The sequence below is a fragment of the Desarmillaria tabescens genome, assembly GCF_030435595.1.
Source record: "Desarmillaria tabescens strain CCBAS 213 chromosome Unknown EV420scaffold_67, whole genome shotgun sequence".
NCBI classification, from domain to species: Eukaryota; Fungi; Basidiomycota; class Agaricomycetes; order Agaricales; family Physalacriaceae; genus Desarmillaria; species Desarmillaria tabescens.
The window spans coordinates 134317-154138 of NW_026848366.1; the positions used below are offsets into that span (position 1 = coordinate 134317).

General features: G+C 48.7%; 7 protein-coding genes across 7 annotated transcripts; 5 read left to right on the plus strand and 2 right to left on the minus strand.

Annotated features, from left to right (window-relative positions):
• The first annotated feature begins 4312 nt into the window (after positions 1–4312).
• Positions 4313–5305, plus strand: EV420DRAFT_1579462 (uncharacterized protein). Its single transcript, XM_060474591.1, has 3 exons — positions 4313–4911; positions 4976–5219; positions 5270–5305. The coding sequence occupies exons 1-2, from the start codon at positions 4462–4464 to the stop codon at positions 5147–5149; spliced, it is 624 nt and encodes a 207-aa protein (XP_060324116.1). The 5' UTR covers positions 4313–4461; the 3' UTR covers positions 5150–5219; positions 5270–5305.
• A 2123-nt stretch (positions 5306–7428) lies between these two features.
• On the plus strand, positions 7429–8239 carry EV420DRAFT_1752435 (uncharacterized protein; the record flags this gene model as incomplete). Its single annotated transcript, XM_060480404.1, has 4 exons — positions 7429–7458; positions 7541–7636; positions 7684–7784; positions 7824–8239. 4 exons carry the CDS (start codon positions 7429–7431, stop codon positions 8155–8157), a joined length of 561 nt encoding a protein of 186 aa, XP_060324117.1. The 3' UTR covers positions 8158–8239.
• A 519-nt stretch (positions 8240–8758) lies between these two features.
• EV420DRAFT_1085044 (uncharacterized protein) lies at positions 8759–9459 on the minus strand. Its single transcript, XM_060465749.1, has one exon. The coding sequence runs from the start codon at positions 9266–9268 to the stop codon at positions 8918–8920; it is 351 nt and encodes a 116-aa protein (XP_060324118.1). The 5' UTR covers positions 9269–9459; the 3' UTR covers positions 8759–8917.
• A 70-nt stretch (positions 9460–9529) lies between these two features.
• Positions 9530–11665, minus strand: EV420DRAFT_1768951 (uncharacterized protein). Its single transcript, XM_060480999.1, has 3 exons — positions 11459–11665; positions 10000–11403; positions 9530–9949 (listed from the first exon to the last, which is right to left on the minus strand). Exons 1-3 carry the CDS (start codon positions 11496–11498, stop codon positions 9912–9914), a joined length of 1482 nt encoding a protein of 493 aa, XP_060324119.1. The 5' UTR covers positions 11499–11665; the 3' UTR covers positions 9530–9911.
• A 20-nt stretch (positions 11666–11685) lies between these two features.
• EV420DRAFT_1649889 (Alpha/Beta hydrolase protein) lies at positions 11686–12553 on the plus strand (the record flags this gene model as incomplete). Its single annotated transcript, XM_060478376.1, has 2 exons — positions 11686–12100; positions 12132–12553. The coding sequence occupies 2 exons, from the start codon at positions 11686–11688 to the stop codon at positions 12551–12553; spliced, it is 837 nt and encodes a 278-aa protein (XP_060324120.1).
• Positions 12554–15568: 3015 nt separating this feature from the next.
• Positions 15569–16249, plus strand: EV420DRAFT_1649890 (uncharacterized protein; the record flags this gene model as incomplete). The annotated part of the gene is made up of 1 exon (XM_060478377.1): positions 15569–16249. One exon carries the CDS (start codon positions 15569–15571, stop codon positions 16247–16249), a length of 681 nt encoding a protein of 226 aa, XP_060324121.1.
• A 338-nt stretch (positions 16250–16587) lies between these two features.
• EV420DRAFT_1085064 (major facilitator superfamily domain-containing protein) lies at positions 16588–19583 on the plus strand. The gene is made up of 19 exons (XM_060465750.1): positions 16588–17056; positions 17108–17298; positions 17361–17433; positions 17486–17505; positions 17564–17634; positions 17697–17757; positions 17809–17836; positions 17884–17902; positions 17954–18004; positions 18062–18219; positions 18268–18487; positions 18539–18628; positions 18676–18782; positions 18832–18974; positions 19024–19101; positions 19153–19228; positions 19292–19355; positions 19408–19481; positions 19531–19583. The coding sequence occupies exons 1-18, from the start codon at positions 16926–16928 to the stop codon at positions 19426–19428; spliced, it is 1602 nt and encodes a 533-aa protein (XP_060324122.1). The 5' UTR covers positions 16588–16925; the 3' UTR covers positions 19429–19481; positions 19531–19583.
• Positions 19584–19822: the final 239 nt, after the last annotated feature.

The window sequence follows — 19822 nt, forward strand, 5'->3', positions numbered from 1 at the left end:
CTTTGGATGGAAAGTCATCGCCGCGAACAGTGTCGTTGGACGTTGGGATGGGGTGCTGTTCTCATTTGCCATTTTCCTGCCCTCCTTCAGGTAGCGGGCATTGTATTACTGGAGTATCTTCTTTATATTCAGAACGTTCTGCGCACCTATTTAAGTTCAAAGTCACAAACCTTTGCTAGATTACAGTACGCCATCGTATACCTTACTAGGGGCTTGATGCACTGTTTAATTCGGAGGTATCAATACTGGCTTATCAGTGTCAACCTCGTACTCTTACAGAAAAAGTTACATACCTTTGGAATCTAATGAAATGCGTTGTATCTGCATGAAACCCGCACTGTTAGTTTAAACCTTAACCAGAATAAGACGAAATTTGTACCTAGCACACAATATCTAAGCTAGCGAACCAGCGAGATTTAGTTCACTAGGCATCATTCGATAGTCTACCTGTGTGAACCTTTAGTCTTGTTGCAAATTGGTGGTAAAAAAGACTTACCCTCGCCAGCTAGACCTTGCAAGGAAAAGCCAAGGAAATGAGTCGGTCACCGAGCCAAAATTGAACTCGGGAAGCACGTAGCTCCGCATCTTTGAATAGACTCCCTCTCGTCGCTTCAAGTGAAGGTTTCTCAACCCATAATGGGCATTGTTAATCTACCCTCGAGTTTCCTTCAACCCAGGGATGTAGATGCCATGGCAAGGCCTGGAAACCGGTCTTTTAATCTCTCTATGCAGCAAGAAATAGGCCGAGGCCTCACCTGGCAGAATCAAACGTAGCCGTGAATAGCGACAGCCTAAGGGCAGAAGGAAACCAGCTCAATGTGAGGTCCACCAAGGGACGCTTACCTCTCATTATCGGACCTGATCATTGTGTTATCGACGGCAACATGAGCGGGGGAATCGAGCCTGAGAAGAGAAATGAAAAGAGCAATACAAAAGATGGAGATTGAGCTCACAATTGATCACGAAGAGCAAGACTTGTAGACACAATGACAGACGAGAATCGACCCCGAAACGAAGACGTGCCGAAAGGGCATCATTATGTAGTACGACGACTAAGACGTGAGCGAGAGTGAGTGAGGAGGAGAGGAGGAGAGGAGGGAACGTCTCGAGGAAGATGGGGACTGGGATGCGCAAGGCTTGTATGCAACTCCGGCAGATGGAGAGACGTAGGAGAACGACATGCCATCCTATCCCATCAATATGAGATTACCCCTCTTTGCACCCTTGTCGATGCTGGCGATCAAAGGTGCTGGGTTGAGAAGAGAAGAGGCCGTATTTGGCTCGAGACGACGTATCGTCTTCCCATGAGCGAGCATAGATTCGGAGGGTGAGGACAATGAGAGAGACAGTGGAGAGGGAGGATGATAGCACATACACTGGGTTAGTAAGTACTATCTGTTGACTTACATTCTTGAGAACTCACCTATCTGTAACCCAATTTCTGCATCGAACCAGTGCAGGCCATGCAGTTGGGGGCAATTTACCTCTACACGGCCTTACGACATCTGGCGAGAAGCTCTGTGTGATAGCAAGGAGGAAAATGAGACGGCGTTGGTAGAAAAGGGCGGGAGACGCACTGGGCCAGTAAATCGTGCCCGTTCATCTGCGTTGTCCCGTGCTCAGCAAGATCTGAATCTCATGTGTCCGCGCATGGCAGTCTCCCTATACCAGGGTCATCAAGCAATATCTACAGCCACAGGCAAGCTTCAGCTCTAGCGTAAGATCAGATTTTGTGGTCACCCGGCGAACAAGCCATGTTTGATGATAGGGAGATAAATGAGACGGTGTGAAAATAGCACCTGGGATCGGTAAGGAGTCCTTTCCTGTCCATTTGCATTCATCTGTAGTGACTAATCTTCAGCTAGATCTGAATGCAATTCTAATAACCACGGTTAGTAAGGACGAGGAGTGTCATAACAAAGTGTTTCATTCCAATTATAAATTCGGTGGCATGTCGTCGGCAGAAGAACGGCAGGTGAAAAGGGAGTTAACGGCAAGTAGACGGCAAGATAGCGGAAGTTGAAGTCTAGGTCAACGGCAGTAAAGTTTCATCGCCTCTCAAACTTTGAAATTTGTCAATAATTTTATCTCATAAGAAATTGTTCCTGAAATACTACTTTTGGCAGGCCGGAAATTCATACCAGAATGTGACATTTCTGTGGAAGTTTCTGACATCCCCCACACTAATGGTTTCTGGCATTTCAAAATTTGTATAGAAACGAAAAGTGCTCGATTGAATTTGTGGATGACCCAAAATATCAAATTATGGTAGAAATTCCTTTGTTTCCAAAATAAACGCAGAAACTTGATGGTTCAAGTTTGGTTTCTGTTGGGCAAAATTTTGAGATTTCGACCCTTCTGAAAGTAACTTACGAAATTTAGTACTGTAAATTTTAATTTTGAATCTACTAAAACCTAGCTGAAATTTTACTTTTTTTGCTGTGATTCAACAGAAAAAGAGGGTACCAAGTGGCTATCCCTCGAAAATGGACTAAATCATATTAACTCAATATTATATACACATAAATAATGGTCTGACTACACTAAGTCTAGGTAGAGATACCTCTTCCAAAATTGGATGGAGTCATTGACTCAGCTGGCTTCAAGCCATCAAAAGTCGAGTCGAAGCCGAGTCAAGCCGTTTTGCATCCGAGTCATTTTGGTGACTTGGCTCAGTCCGACTTTGGCTCTGCTCGACGACTCGGCGACTCTGAGCTGAGCCGTGGCAACACTAGTCAGAAGAATCACGTGGAGGTAGGTAGGTCCATCTTTCCTTGGGAAAACGACCCCTTGAACATTTTGGACGAATCAAGTGCGAAGCATTTCTATGGTCTGGTAGCAAACGTATGATGTTCCCAAAGTCCCTTTCCTTACCCCCCTCCATAGACTCTCATGGACTCTGCATCAATGACTTGCGCAGCATTAGAGCACAGACTACAGCTCTACAACAGATTCTATGAGTACTGTTGTCGAGTTCAGCTTACACGTGTTTAACACGGAAATAGATGATAGTGTTATACCGGCCAGTGAGACGCTGAAATGGAAATCGGCATCGGAACAATACTAAATGGGGTCTGATTGGAGATCGGACTGCACCATTCGCACCGTAGGTATTTCCTGCATAAGATATGGTATAATTGAGGATGCGTTGTGTGTGAAATTATAGTGCAATAAGCTTATCAGTACAAAAAGTCAAGATCAGTCACAAAACCACCCAGTGAGACATCACAGAATTTCTATATCAGGCAGGACTTTAGTGGAGAGTCACAAGCGTCACACGTCTCATTGGCTTGATCAAATTTTAACACTGATACACTCACTGCGAGCTCCTTTAGGAGCAAAAAGTATCGGAATATTTCTCTCTTAGTCTTATAACTATTATTTTGTAAACTCCGGGACCAAATGTGGTGTGGAGCGCCTACCCGAAGCCATCATCTCATGACCGGTGCTGTCTCACTGGCCAGTATAACACTGTACTGTCGAAAGGCATCTTTATGGCAGTGTTGTACGGTCACCCGACCTTGAGCCGAGGTCAAGGTCGCCGGTCACAGAACTTCGGGACGACCGTCGCCGGTCATGCAAATATGACCTTGACTCTGTGGCTGTGAGGCTACATATGATGTAGCCTTGGACTTATGTGTCTGGCTCATCGACATGAGCTGCTTTGTCACCATGTCCTTGGCATTGCGGTCCCATAAAGCAGTGTTGTGCGGGTCGTGCGACCATCACTGAAGTCATGACAGTCATGGTGGACTATTTCAGTTGTCTATTGGAAAAAAACAAGCCCGGAATATCTGGCTGTGCAGAGGACCTCAGATCGAGTGATTTGCGTATATCAGGAATAACACTAAATGATCCTGAAATTCTATGACAGTAACCGATTCATGCTCCATGTTTCTGCTGCAGCAACCCGAGGTCATTGGCTCTTTCGAAGTTCAGGGTGCTAATATCTAGTGCCAGGATATTAAGCATTAAACATGGCTGTAGTTACCAGATGCTGTCAATGTGCTGTTTGGTCTCCTGGTCCCTGCCGCAGCATCACAGACGTCCTAAATCTCGAACAAGCAAACTAACAGCTTCTATCAAATGCCTGATCTTCTGATTTCAGCTCTAACTTCGGAACAAACATTGCTGGCCATGTCTCTGGGCGACCGCTCTGAATGCAGGGCTCGACGACGCTAGAATATAGTTCAGATATTTCCAGTACTGATCAGCGGTACGGACCATAGCGAGACAGGCAAGTAAGTTGATCCTCTTGATAATAACTGCATATTATGCTGTTGAAAAATTTCTACAGCAACATTCTACCAGGGCTGTTGATTAGGTAATGCAGAGTTGTAGAGTATAGCATTAGATGGAAGATAGGACTGTAGGAAACACGCCCATACAAATTGTTCTTTCATCTGGTACATTGACATACACACCACTTTTCACTCTGGTTGTCACTCGATATCGACCAGGATGTCAGAGTCAACTACTTGCAAATCCGATATGATTGCAAACCTGCTCACTGCAACGATATCCCCTGCATGGCTTTCCGCTCTCCTTGTCATCCTCCTCCGCATTGCCCTGCAGTTCAACCTCTCATTTTGGAAGCCGAGTACCGCTGTTCGAGATTTCATCACCACCGTTAGTGAGGGGATGGCCATGTTTGACAGCCATAAGGGTGTGCTTGGAGGAATGGAATTTGAGAGAAAGCTGTTGGAGTATAATTGCATTGGCTCTGCACCCAGAAAACGTATGCTGATCAGCTGCTATAGATTCAAGCGCAGTTCGGATACCTTATGTTACAAGCTCCGTGTGGCAGACCGTGCATTCTCCTGGTGGAACTACCGCACATGGTTAAATTATATCTCGACGATAAAGAAGATTTTTGAGGACGCTCGGAAAGGTCAGCGAGAAGCTGAGGCTCTGAAAGGAGAGATGGAGGTTAGTCAGGCGTTACTGTTTTTCTGGACACTTTGGTTGTGCTCACTGCGATATTCCTAGGATATCATATTTTCCAATGAGAGGGAGATGTTACGCTTGGAAGTCGAGGTCATGCGGGATCCAGCCGACATCGGTGCAGAGGCGTCTGATATTCTTCATTCCTCCAGCTCGTACCCAGTTTCATTGGCATGACTGCTGCTTTATCGTATGCCTGCTGTAGAACCATGCATTTAAGTTCATATCTCGATTTCTTCAGTTGTTTACATTCCATATCGACGTTCATCCACCTGCTGGTAATTTATGAGTATCTGCATGAAGAGATGCAATTTTTTTTTCTCACCTGCGTGGTCCAACTCTTGAAAGATCGTTGTTCGGGGACATTCAGTTAAAAAGTCGCCCTCTGAAATAGGACGCACTTGCAAACCAAGGCATGGTGCCGTATGCGCAGCGACAGTAGGGCCTGATGAGAATCCAGCAGATTAGACTTCCAGGAGAATATCGAGCTGTGAAGTGCGATGGAGCAAAACGCATTCGCAAGGTGCAGTCGTTGTGAACAAGAACCACCATAAAGTGACTGGGAGACCTGGATAGCGGCGTAATAGTGCGAAACACTAGAAATTGTATGAGATACGAGCCTGACAGATAGCTCAATAGACTTACTCGAAATTAAAGTTTTCGTGATAATTGTACCTGTCGCTTTTGTTCTCTTCGCTGTTGTATACGTTAGTTCGAAGGATTCCTTCCACTCACTATGCTGCACGTCGACCATGTTCATGACGAGTGGGTGGCCCGATAAGCGGTATACTTTTACGAGCCCAACATTGTACAATGTAAGGCTGATGCCTCTGAGAACCAGCTCAGGCCCACGGTCCAGACGAATATCGGGACGTTGGGTGAGTGTTGGGTGAGTGTTGGGGAGCGTGGGTTGGCTGTTAAAGTTGTAGGATTTGTTGATATATACACTCCGGGGGTGCTGTGTAACGAAGCTGTTGTCTTGTTTTCTGCGGCCGACGACTTACGGACTTAACAGCAGGATGGCCTTGGAAGCATAGAACGTGTGGCAGGGTGTAACGATCCAGGCTGTTCTCAACAGCAGCAATACGTACCCCATCTACACGATCCGTCATCATGCATCATGTGTGCGTGCGAACAAGCGTGGCAGTCCCGGCCCCCGGATATCCGGATTACACTTGGATATCACATGATACGGTTACGTAGTGTCTATGGCCTTCTACGGCCGACGCGTCGTCTTTCGTTTTTTGTCTATTTCTTCACATGGATTCTCCGTGTAGGATAGGGTGCACCGGCCATCGATATCTCAGCAGATCAAGGAGAACCTGATCCCAAGCGTCAGCTGAGCTTTTGGTGCAAAAGCCTCGGCTCCTTCTTTGCCGCTCGCGCGGTCACTGCGCTGGGACAGAGATTGGTATCTGTGCAATCAACCTTCACTCAAGACCATCGAGGTGTACGACTCGGACATACCTGTATAGGCTCAATAAAAGTTTAATTCTAGATCTGTAGCACGCGTACGTAAGTAACAATGAACAGTTCAATCATGAGCATCTGGATGGGGAAGAACAAGTAGCTCCCGAGCCAACACTTGAGATGCCCGGACTCATCACCGCTGAAAAGAAAAACAAGTCTCAAACAGGTCGTATCTCACGTATTGGGATTCGAACCCAGCTTCCGTGCGCAACAGCCAATACACTTTACCGGTTCGACTCCGAGTAACTTGAAGAGTGCTGCATCGAAAAGGCACAAGTCTTGGTTTTTTTTGTTCCTATCGACTCGGGCTAAAGCACCCAGAGTCCAGGTCGGAGAGCAAGCGTGATTTTTTGGTACAGTATTTATTAGGCCGGAGAACCAAGGCCGACGTTTGAAGGAGTTGGAGGTTGTGATGAGGTCGGTGTGGCATTCATGTGGACCCGAAGCCATTTCGCATTTTCGCACGCGTCTGTTTGCCTATTGGTCAGAATGCACGCGAGCTGGGTTCGACTCCTGGTTAGAGAATGGAGGGGAGCAACGTCACGAGATAAGTTCTTTTTCACTCCCCTACAGATGAGGTATTAGAGTCTGATGCACTGATGCTTGAAGCTTAGTTGGCCATTTCGCATCTTTTATAATGTAGGGATCGAACATGCCATGATAAAGCCTGGTGCGTAGAGAGGCTCGGATCATATCATAGCTGTAACGAGTGTCTATCATGTTCAACGAAGATTCGAAGGGCTGTATCGTGTGATGAGTTTACTGCGAGGGTCATAGCTTGCTGTTGACTATAGGAGCTGTCAGTTCGCCAGGGCGCTACTGAGGGTTTTGCATTTTTCTGTCGCATACTTGTGATGGTCCTGTATTCAGTGATGGATGGAGGTGCTACTGGATAGGTTGTGACCATTATGTGACTTGGTTTCTTGCACCCGCTACCGTCCCGTAGGCTTAGGCTCGCTTTCAGTGTATACCATACTTGTATCGACATAACACCGACAGTCCGTCCTCAACATTATGCGTTCCTCGTACACCAATCTCGCGAAGGTAGTACAGGGCATACAGCGCTTCTTACCGCCTGAGTCGCCGGACCTCAGCTCAAGCCTTCACTCTGTCATAATCATTGCAGATGAGGAAGACTCTCTTGCAGTATGAGATGCGCGCGAGGACATCCAACAAGCCGGGGAGCGGAGCCAAGCCCAAGCCAATGGGGAGAAGCTGTCGGGTACGTCCTTTTCCTTCTGTTTCATTTACCGCTAATATCGCTCATAGGCAGCATTCATTCCCATCCTCAAATCCAAATGCCCGTCGATTGAGCAGACAACGCGAGGGACCCACCAATACGGCCCAACCGACCGGCACATGCTCGACGTGTACTACCCTCTAGTCTCGTTACCATCCTGTATATGAAGCAAGCTGTCGCAACACCCTGATCCTCGCCTTCTACCCCGCCCCCTCATCCATTATCTACTACAACTCGGCTCCTTCTTTGCCTCCCGCGGATTCATCACCGTCGTCCCTGACTACTGCTTCGTCGACTCTAGCGTGAAGTTCCCTGGTACGGCGCAGGATATGCGAGATGCAATACGGTGGGTTATGGATAACCTCTTGAGGGTGTCGTACGACGAGTTTGTCGCCAAAGGGCATAATCACGTCAGCTTGATGTTCGCGCTTGGGACTAGGCAGGGCGAGGAATGGGCAGAGGACGCAGTCAAGTGGATTCATGCACGCCGCGAGCCGCACTAACCGTGTCATCCTTTTCTGATACAACGCACTTCATCATATCGCTTTGCCAGGCTTAAAAGAGATTCAGTTAGGTTTTCTGGACAAGGAAAATAATAAATAGGACAATATTTAAACCCCATTCTCCCAAAATGGTGCAATCATTCAAAGTTACCGCTCCGGCTGGGGGTCGAACCCCGCCTTCTGGCTCTAACAACCGATGCACTAGGAACGCGCTTCACTGCGACCAAATACCTCGTTTCTTTGTACTCATTCTTGCAAGGAAGACTCTGGGTTGGGAGAACGCGTATTCAAATCCCGAGGGGTGATCAGCTGTTAGTTGGAAGTATGCATAAAAACAAGTCGATAAGCTGGACCTATCATCTCTTGATGGGAGTCGAACCCAGCACCAGTCGGGTAACCAATATACCATAGGAGACGGCAGGTAATTTTAAACCAGCACATGCATCCAACATTCCCCATGTCCCGAACGTGAACGTTATTGTAACATCCCGAGCGGTATTGCAGTGTTAATTGGACGCATAAAGACACGTCCACGGGACCGACGTATCATCTCATGATCTGGGAGACGAACCCAGCGCCAGTGTCCGGTAACCAATATACCACAAGAGACGGCTTCAAGTAATTTAAACCAGCGCATACATCTAAGCCCCGAATCAAGAAAAGATACTCCGGGAAGAATCTAGCTGGGCGGGTGTATTGGCTGCGCGTCGATCCCCGAATACACCATTTTAATTTGCAAGTTGTGTCCCCGAGAAAAAACCTATGTGCGAACAACACTATCGTTCCTTGCCTGGGAGTCGAACCCAGCGCGTGCGACGTAGACCGATAATCGACGGAGAACAAAGTAGACTCGAGGATTAGACGTCATCACGAGTTCTGGAAACGACAGGGAGGTCGAGGAGTCGCCTGGAAATGGGGTACATGACATGGTGTCGGGCACCCATCTTGTTGTGTAACTACAATTGAAACAGAGGATAGAAAGGATAGGAAGAGGGAAGAACGGCGAAGCTTGATTAGTACGAGGAAACAAATGCACATTCCCGAACGGCACTAGCACAGACAAAATGAGCATGCCATCTAGCGTGGACAGGTTCAGCAGACGTGCAATCATCCAATTACTAGGAGTCGAAGCCAGCGTCCTGTACTAAGAGGCCAGTGTGATTGTATCCCCCGGCCGAGGGAGGCAAACTGAGTTTGCAGCCAATTCACTGCGGAAACGATGATAGAGCTGGTGGCGATAACCGTGCGCCGCCGTTGCCGATTGCCGATTCTTACAACTGAAGGATAAGCAGCAAGCTAGAGGATCAAAACAAAGGAGTCCTCAGATACACATAACACTCCATGGGAATCGAACCCTTGAACAGTAGCTGAGCCCCGATGCACTACTACGGAGTATAGTGAGCGTCACGGAAGAAGAGAGACTGGAAAGAGAGGCACTTATTCCCCTCGCCCTCGGAAAGAAGAGAAATTCAGGGACTCGGAGGTCTCTCGCGGTCATGATCCCAGCAAAAGAGTAAGAAAGACTCCCAGTCCGAGCTGATTTTTGAATTTCGAATTATCTAGCTTCAATAGTGCTAACCAGAGATGTGGAGATGATAATAAAGACAAGAGTTCAGCGGCTCGCTATTGGAGATGAAAGGAACATCCCATGATGTGAGTGACTGGAAGGAATTTCGAGATATTATGCAAAGCTGGATGCTTGACAGACAATATAGAACCACAAAATGTTGCATACAACATCTTCTGCCAGTGCATCATAAAAGAACACGTTCCTCGAGCAGTCCGTCCATCTCTAATTACAGAGCATGTCAGTAATAGCAAGGACCTCAGAACGAAGTTTACCTTCATCGGCAATGACTGAGATATCCGATCCTTCAGCCTTGCACGATTTCAGACGATCAATATGCGACAAAGCACGCAAAGCACCGAGCTTTGGAGCGGCTTGACCACCTTTGAATTTCGCCTCTACATGAGCAGGATTCCGGCACCTGATACGAACCTGAGACAACTGAGTCACCCGCGAATCTTCAGGGACGTCCCAACGCCTATCGATAATCCTGACCAGTAACTCATCCCGTCTTTCCAGCCGAATGTCACCCATAAAAAGCCTGTTTGCGCTCAGCTCAAAAACAGACATGTTGGGGAGCATCAGACCCCGAGCCATGTCGCCTGAATCGAGACACCTGAGAAACCTCGACGGATCCCTGTCGTTTTCCGTATCCGCCATGGATAGAATTAATCTGCGGAGCTGAGGAACGCATGAGAATAGTTGATCTGGGTCTAGGGCTTTTCGTGCTAGCCGGAGATCAAGGGTCTGCAAATGACTCCCAGAACGGGCGGAGAATTGAGAAATCGTTAGACTGGATGATGGATAGTTGATATATGGCATAGTGAATGTTAGGTATTCCAGTACGGGACAAGTGAGGTGACGCAGGAGCAAATGAGAAAATCCGAGGCTCAGTGAACGGAGTTTTTCGAGCGTCAGTGGGGCGATAGTGGTCGTTTCAGAGCGGAGCATGGACTTCTCCTTTAACTCTTCAAGACTCGGACAAAGACGGAGAAGCCTGACAATCAGCCCTACCCAATTAAATTTCGAGAAGGTCATATCCAAATGTGTGATACAGGACCATGGAAAGAGAACCGTGCTCAGGTCAAAGTTGGGCACCCGTACATCCAATTGGAGACATCTGAGGTTCGGCGCGTCTTTGATAACGCCCATGGTGGTAGCGATGTCATCGATAGAATGAGGGTAAGCCAAGGAAAGTGACCTCAACGAAGGGAAATGGATCGGATGGGAATTGAGTAGTGATTGAGTCCATTGACTCGAGGAAGGGCCTAAAAAGGAGACGTCTTCCCATTGCCGTGAATGCTGCAGTAAGGTCTCAACGATGGTATCTGAGAAAATGTGACCCGTCCATATCGTCATGGAGAGTTTACTCTGTCTGGTCCGCTGAAGGGCCTCCTGGACCATTCTTGTTCCGATTTCTTCTTGTATTCGGTGCGGCGCTTCCTGATCTATTAGGACAAAAGACGACCACAGGGCAGGATAACCCCAGGCGACATCTTGCCACCGGCGACAGACTCGCCCCAGTAGCCATGGACCCGCGTGTAGGGGCTCGAGAACGCTGTACGAGCTTGGGAGTGCGAGAAGAAATATCTCAGACAGAATTTCGGGAGGAAGGGAATGAATAAGCGAGTGTAGCTCGGCTTCAGGCTCTATGATGGATACATTGTATGTATTGGTACCTAGATGGCCGTGATATTAATAAGCAATAGTGCAGATAAGGGGATAGTCGCTCACCAGTCCTATCTCCTATCGTGGCCGTTCTTTGCATCGTCATCTGGGCAGGAATAGAATCTGCTTCTGATCTTGCATTTGACAGTGAGAATGATGCTTAGAGGAAAGGATTTGTCTGTTCAGTGAGAGTGGAAAGTGGAAAGTGCTGCGATAGGAGAGTAGGTGTTGGTGTGTTGGTGTTGGTGTTGGTAGGTTTGAGCGTGATCTTGGTTGCGGTATCTCGGACCGAGATGTCTTTTGTTGTTACTCCCACGCCACAAACGCGTCAGACCTTCGCTCTCCAACACCCCCGATCCTCCCCGATCCCCGTCTTCTCACACGGCGGTGGATTCTACATGGGCACACACACGCTCCCCGACCCCGCGTCCATCATCTACCACACCCTTGGCTCTTTCTTTGCCACCCGCGGATTCATCACCATCGCCCCTGACTACCGCCTCGTCGACTCTGGTGTGAAGTTCCCTGGTGCAGCGCAGGACGTGCGGGATGCGATGCAGTGGGTCGTGGATAACCTTCCCTTCCCAGATTCTGATATCTACGTCCTCGGCCATTCTGCGGGGGCGATGAACCTGATTACCATCCCTGCTCTCCCGGAGCTGTACTCCCCCACTTTGCAGCCCCGTATCACAGGCGCGGTCCTCCTCTGTGACGTACACGTTTGCGGAAATGCCAGCAGATATGAAAGATTCCGTCAGGCTTTACTATGGCGAAGATGATGAGGCGAAGCAGAGGATGTCAGTGGCATTGTTGGGTTCAGCGAGATTGTCGGCTCCGAGGCTCCTGCTCGGTATTGACAAGAGGAATATTTCCTGCCTTCGTCCCATCATGGAGAGGTTCGGTGGAGCTCTCAGTGCAAGGAGCGATGCTGGGTGGTTAGGCTTGGGGTGCCAAAGTGCCATTTTCACATGCATGCAGCCCAAGGATACTGAGGGATTGCGCATGCATGCACATCGTAATCCTCGTCTTCTCTCATGGCGACGGCTTCAACACTATCCGTTATCTGAATCAATCACGACTTCGGCTCCCTCTTCGCCACCCGCAGATTCACCGCCATCATTCCCGATTACCGCCTCGTCGACTCTCAGCCAATGGGTATAACCTTCGTTTCCCTGACTCTTCTCCGCCATTCGATGAACATGTCCACCATCCTCCCCCACCTGACAACCCCAACACCCCGATGCTCGTCTCACCATACGGTAGTGGGTTCGCTCCCGTGTCCATCTCAGTTCCTTCTTTGCTTCCCATGGATTTGTCACTGTCGTCCCCTTCCTGATCCTAACGTGCAGATCCCCATCACCTCTCATCCTCGCTGTATTCCCTCACCTTTCGTCCTCCTCTCTGGACCACGACTTGCCGGTGGATACGAACGCTGAGATCTAGAAACCCAGCTAATGGCAAGAGGGATAACTTGCCTCTATCCCTTTTGAGTGCAAGGGGCGATAAAACAGACACATTTTGGTGTTTGCGTTTGGAGGTGCCATGTTCGCTCAAGGGTTGATATTGAAGATTCGAGTCCTTGCCACGTCGGGACAGAGATTGGTATCAGTGCACTCAGGACCATCAAAGGCTCAACAAAAGTTCATTTTTTGTATTCTGGATCTGTAGTACGTAAGTAAAAATGAATGGTTCAGTCAAATCTTATCTCTTTAGCACATGAGGGAAGGATTGAGCCAGTACTTACTTGAGAGAGCTGCCTGGAATCTGGATTCGTCACCGCTGAAAAGAAAGAAAAAACAGACATCTCACGTACTGGGAGTCTGGGATTCGAACCCAGCTTCTGTTGCCAGGTGCTAACAACCAATACACCACGAAAGGTATTGGGGTTTTGGGGTCGGGAAGGGCTAGTGTGTCTCGACGATTCAACTTGGCGGTCGGTCTTTCCTCACGCAGCCAGGAGGATATTCTGTTGCCGACATTTGAAGAGCGCTGATGACGAAAAGCGTGGAATTAAACTGTCTCTGCACTTCGAGCGAGGGTAGTGTGCGACACGGAGTAGACGTTGTTTGTGTGCCAAGTTCTCGCGTAGTAATAATCTTGTTCTGAATCTGTGGGAGGTCCTTACTCTTACATCAACTCCATGGTAGTGTACCGGCTGGCACATGTTTTACTGCTCTTGCTTGGTTCGACTCCGAGTAAAAGCACTGCGTCGAGAAGACATATGGCTTGTTTTTTTTGGGGGGTTCCTATCGACTCGGGCTAAAGCAACCAGAGTCCATAGTCCAGACTCGAAGAGCAAGCGTGAATTTTTGGTGCAATATCTGTTAGGCTGGAGAACTAGAACTGAAGCAGAGTCGGTTGTACATTGGGCATTGAAAATCAATAACCATGCGATTCAGGACGGTGTACAAAATACAGGTACACGCGAATTTGACACTAGTTCCTCACCCTGCCCGAGCGGGGGTGAAAACAGGGAACGTCCCTCCTAACCCAACCAGCGATATGCTTCGGTACAGAGAGGCTTGATACGGGGAGTACAGATCTGGGAGGACAAGGATGTTCGTCGGGAAAGGGGAGGTTATCCACGGCGAGTCGACGATGGGGTAACGTTAACGATGATGAATCAGAACAAGAAGGAGTCGAGGTTATGAAGCGTGCATGGAACCCACTGTCATATGAGAAGACGAAGATCGGGGTGTAGTGGGAGGGTAGTACACATCAAGTTTGTGCCGGTCGGTTGGTGTGCTTCTCGTGTTGACGCACCTGGCTGCACGATATCGTTCATTTCTCTCCCTTCAATTTGGGCTCCTTGCCCCATGGTTTGCTGGATGTTCGCCAGGACTATGAGTCGTGTATCTTGCACCGCAAGAAACCTGGGCTCATCGTTAAACAATGTTGGTGAGCCGTGACCGGTGAGAGACGTCATATAGTTGGCGCACGAGGACTCAGGAGAAGAGAGGGTTGTGTTCGAGTGAGCCTGATGCAATGCTGAAACGAGCGCGAGTTTACGCGTACGGAGAAAGCGACACCGATGAAAGCCGTGTTCAAAGAGAGGCGAAGTCATGTGACACGCTGTCCTCCGATCTCCATTATGCATCGGCCACGGCGCAATCGAACGCGTCGGTGTCGTCAAATCCAAATCCAGACCCCCGGGAACACCAAAAAAAAAACCCGTGAACCAACACCACGGCGATTTCCCTCACCAACCACGAACCAAGCAGATTTCGCGGGTCTCGTTTCTGGTGAAGATGACGACGGACGAGTCATGACAGGATGTAAGAACGAGGTATCGCTTGTGTAGGGGCGAAAACTGCTCGAAACCTTAGAGCTTTGTCGTGCATCGACCGCTGAAATCGTTGAAAGCGGGGGGATTCTTAAAGGAAATACTGGTGGGTATTCCTTCGCTGTTGCTGACGTCCTTTCTGTGCAGAGATTCAGTATGACCTGAGTGCTTAGACCGATGCTCTATTCAGCTTTTACTAGTGGCCCCTAGATAGGAACAAAAAAAGGGACATATACCTATTCAATGTAACGCTCTTACTCGGAGTCGAACCAAGCAAGAGTGTCAAACCATGATAGGCACACATGCTAGCCGGTACACTGTCATGGAGTGGGTGTAAGGGTAGGGACCTCCCATAGATTCAGAACAGGATTACTATTCCTTATTGCCACGCGGGAATACGGCACACACTCCGCATCACACACTCGACGTGCACTACCCTCTCACCCCAATCCTCGTCTTCAACCCATATGGCGGCAGGCTCTGTATGGACGCGCACGACTATCCGACGCGTCGACTTGAATATTATAACCATGGGGGACCACACGATAATACGGCGTATTACGCTCTCCCACTCCACAGATTCAAGGAATATGTTGGTGCCGAGTGCGTCTTTTCTCTTACTTTTTGCTATCACTAACCCTTGCTATACGCGTTGGCTCCCATCCTCAAAGCCAATCATGCATCAGGCCAAGCGACCGCCACAAACTCGACGTCTACCACCCTCCCACTCCGCATCCCAACATGCCGATCCTCGTGTTCTCATGTGATAGCGGGTTCTGCACAGGCGCACGCACGCACCCCGCCCCTGCGTCCACCTGTCTTTGCCGCCTGCGGATTCAACCCCGACTACCGCCTCATCGACTCGGGCGTGAAGTTCTCTGGTACAGCGCAAGATGTGCGGGATTAACCTACCTTTCCCCGAACATGTTCATCATTCTCGCTCTCCCGGAGCTGTACTTCCCTCTACCTTGCATCCCCGTATCAAAGGTGTGGTCCTCCTCTCTGGGCTGTACACATCTGAGGACATGCCAGCGGATACGAAGAATTCTGTCAGGTTGTACTATGGTGAAGACGATGAGGCGGAACAGAGGGCGTTGTTGGAATTAGCGAGTGCTATACCGACTCTGAGAGTCTTGCTAGGTATCGGCGAGAGGGATATTTCCTGCCTTTGTCCCATCGTGGAGAGGTTCGGCGAGGCTGTCAGCGCAAGGGTCGCATCATACGATGCAGCGTGTGGTGGGGAATGGGGAGACCGTGTGAACGCAGATGCCAAAGAGCCATTTTCACTATTCCCGACGAGTTCAACGGCACCCAAAGACGTCCGTTCCCAAACGCGCTCTGACACCCCAATCCTCGTCTTTTCTCTCATGGCGGCGGCTTCAGCACTGTCCATCTGCATCATCGATCACAACCTCGGCTCCTTCTTCGTCGCCCGCGGATTCATCGCCGATTACCTCCTCGTCGACTCTCAGCCAATGGGTATCACCTTCCCTTCCCTGACTCTTCTCCGCCATCCGATGAACGTGCCCACCATCCTCCCCCAACACCCCAATGCCCTTCTTCTCATACGGTAGTGGGTTTGCCCCCCGCGTCCATCTCAGTTCCTTCTTTGCCTTCCACGGCGTGGATTCATCACTGCCGTCCCCTTCCTGATCCTAATGTGCAGAACCCCATCACCTCGGCTACGTTCCTCGTCCTCGCTGTATTCCCCCACCTTTCGTCCTCTCTGCCGGTGGATAATTCAAGGCTAAGACGAAACCCAGCTAACCTGCTTCCGTCCCTTCTATATATAGAAGAAGGGGTCTACCTGTCCTTAAATATGAAAATGTAGGTCACGTAGGCTATTTTACATCCGCAAACCCTCTTGTTTCCCCGCATTCGTACTACACAAGTATGCATGAAAGTTTTCCCTCATCCCTGTCTTTGTCACTTGAGACCTCTGTCTCCTATCTCTCGGACTTGAACGACATCTCGCAGCCATACAGGATTCTTATAACCTCCGAGTCTCGCTGAGCATCATTGCCAAGGATGATATAGTCACTTCTCTCACGCTTGCCTGACTTGCTTTACAAAGATGCATTATCGACGGGAACTTCCTCCCATTCTGGGGAGACGACTGCGAAGGACCGTCCCCCATCTGACCCACGTAACACAACCCCATGAGATTCTCCCCTGGCGCGTGCTTCTCATAGCAACTTTGACCCGAGTATATGTGATGGCGAATTTCGGTAATATATCCACACCACCATCATGTCTGTCCACGATAAGCACGATATCGGCTCTGCACCTAGTGTCGTCCTTCAAGTTCAGGAAGACACCGCAGAGGTCGACCTCGCTACGTTTCACGAACTACATGCAGGTAGACTGGTCATTGATCCAGCGTAACAAATTTCTTTCCCACAACACGATTACTCTGGCTGATCCTTTCGCAGAGAGGCGAAAATCGAATTCGGCGAGATTTTCGCCTCCAAGCTTAAGCTCTCTCGGGACGGGACCAAAGTCCTGTGGCCTCAACCGACAGATTCGCCGCGCGACCCCCAGAATTGGACCGACGCACGCAAGAGCATCCACCTCATTATCATCACGCTAGCCGCTATCGTTCCGGACTTTGACAATGGCATAGGTGATAGCTTCAGTTTAGTGTTTTGCGTTGTCGTTTCCCTTACAGACGGCGCCTTCCCGCAGGAATCGCGTCCATCTTTCGGCTCGCTGAGCAATATGATACTACTACCGGAGTGATTAACAATTTGTCATCCAAGTGGGTTTGTTCCGTTTGAATTGCTGCTGAGCTGAAATAGCGACGCGTTCAGTTGGAGCATCTTTCTGGCAGGTCCGTCCACAATGCATCTATCCTTGTGATCAATACACCACTAATACTCGGTTCAAAGGGTGGGGGGGAATATTCGCTGTCATGCTCATTCGCTGCTACGGGCGTCTTCTAGTTCTATTTTGGTCGCAGGTGGAGATAAAGTTTATTCATTGGTACGGCTCCGTGGATTGATGTCTTGGTTCTTCAAACAGGTCTTCGCGCTTGGCTTTCTCGTGGGATGTACATTCGCGCCGGATCTGGCAACTTTTGCTGGTGGGAAATCCAGTTCGTTCTGAATCTTCTCAATTAAAGATGACCCCTCAGGAATGAGATGTTTGACGGCTTTCTTCGGGTGAGTCTGTTGTTGGTCTTTCTTCCTCAACTGAACGCATCCCGTAGAAGTGCACCTCAAGTCACGGTACAGAATATGCTCGATCCTTGTGTTGAATTCTCTTAGATGTTCTCCCAGGGATTATATATCGTTACAGATTTATACCCTTTTCACCTGCAAGCGCGGAAGGTAGAGTTACAACAGAGTATAATCTTTTTCGTTCCTCACCGCCGAGCTTCGACCTAGCTCAACTTCTGGACAATGGGATTCATTGTCTCCCCGTTCATCTCTCCGTTCGCTTTTGGCTTCCTTGTTGCCCGACAAAACTGGAGGTGGGCCTACGGAATTGGTTGCATCTACAGTGCCGTCGTATGCGTCCTAATCGCACTTTTCATGGACGAAACGTGTGCAATGTTTCCATTATTTTCCTGTCCCTACTAAATGCCTTCTAGGATGTATAACCGAACTGTGAAACCCGTTCCAGAACCAGTCACTACGGGCCTTCGCTATAAAATCGAAACACTCGTCGGTATCACCGGAGTTAAAATGGCCAGGTACCGAGTATCTTGGGCGGAATCAATCTCCTCACCCTTCAAGGTCGTATGGCGGCCTCACCTTCTTGGGATTCTGCTCTTTGAGGGTATCTTATTTGGGTTTGGTATCGGTATCAATGTGCGGCATGAGCATCTGTCTCTGAATTTATTTTGATTATTTTTCATGCAGGTCACGAATGCAGTGTTCTTGGGGAGCCCTCCACCAGTCGGGTTCGACTGGAGCCAGGACGCTATCGCTGGAGCATATGGTACACCGATTGTAGGTTCTCGTCCTATTCGCTTTGAACCCCACGGCTGAGTTTGTAGGTATCTGTACTTTTGGGTGAACTGGCAGGTCGGTATACGAATGATTGGATTATGAATCTGAGTATCAGACGCAATCATGGTGTCTTCGAAGCTGAGAGTCGACTTTGGTGAGTTTGTATTTTTAGGTAGCATCATGTTATACTGAACAGATTCAAGGGCTTGCTATATTGCTCTGCCTTTGTACATATGCGGTTTCGTCACCTTGGGTGTATCGATACAGAATCATCTCAATACTGCTGGTATCATCATGGGTTGGGGTATTGCGGAGCTGGCTATCATGATCAACACCGTGGCTATATGTATGTAATTCAACCTTCCGTCGCTTTCCTCGGACCGACATTCAACCAGACGCGTATTGCAACGACTGCTTCCCGAAACACCAAGGTGAAATCAGTGCTCTGATAAATCTAGTGCGTGTCCTCGGAGGTATGTAATATCTACTATAGCTGCTTGAGTTTCTCATCTACTGTAATAAAGGCTTTGCAGTTGCCTATTTCCAAGTTCCTTGGGCAGCAAAACATGGTGCCCTTCAAACATTTGGTTGCGAGGCCGCGTATGTCCAGTGGAAACAGTGAAAGGGAAATCTTTTGCCTGACTTTTTTTCTTTCTTTTCCAGAATCGTAGCGGGCCTCTTCGTTCTAATTATTCCTGCCATACAGATGCATGGGCGGAGTTTACGAGTACGTCCGAGTCGGTCTTATCTGTGGATATTCTCGGTTTCATCCTTTACAGGAACGGTTTTCGGTTGCTTGAATTTTTTAACCAAGTAGATGCATGCCGACGGTGCTCACCAGTGTAATTATTGTGTACGTATTAGTCTCGGAAGATCTCTGCTGCTACTTCAATAATCAGCAGAAACTTGGAATGTTTTTTCTCAGCGGACCGACCGATAGTCAGCAACGGTCATCAAATTCATAACGACGTAAAGAATCTTCCCTGGTGAGGTGGCTGCCGTTGTAAAGGACTCCTGGCAATGAACCCCCGGTTAAACCTGTCGCTATTCCGAGGTTACTTCTAACGCAGCTTTGAGCTCTTTAATACGGCATTGTATACACTATGCGTACACCAATTTTCTTGCTGTAGAACAAATTCATGTTTAATCGTCCAGAGGTGTTGAGAGTCAAAAAAATTAATTCGTCTGGTAAAT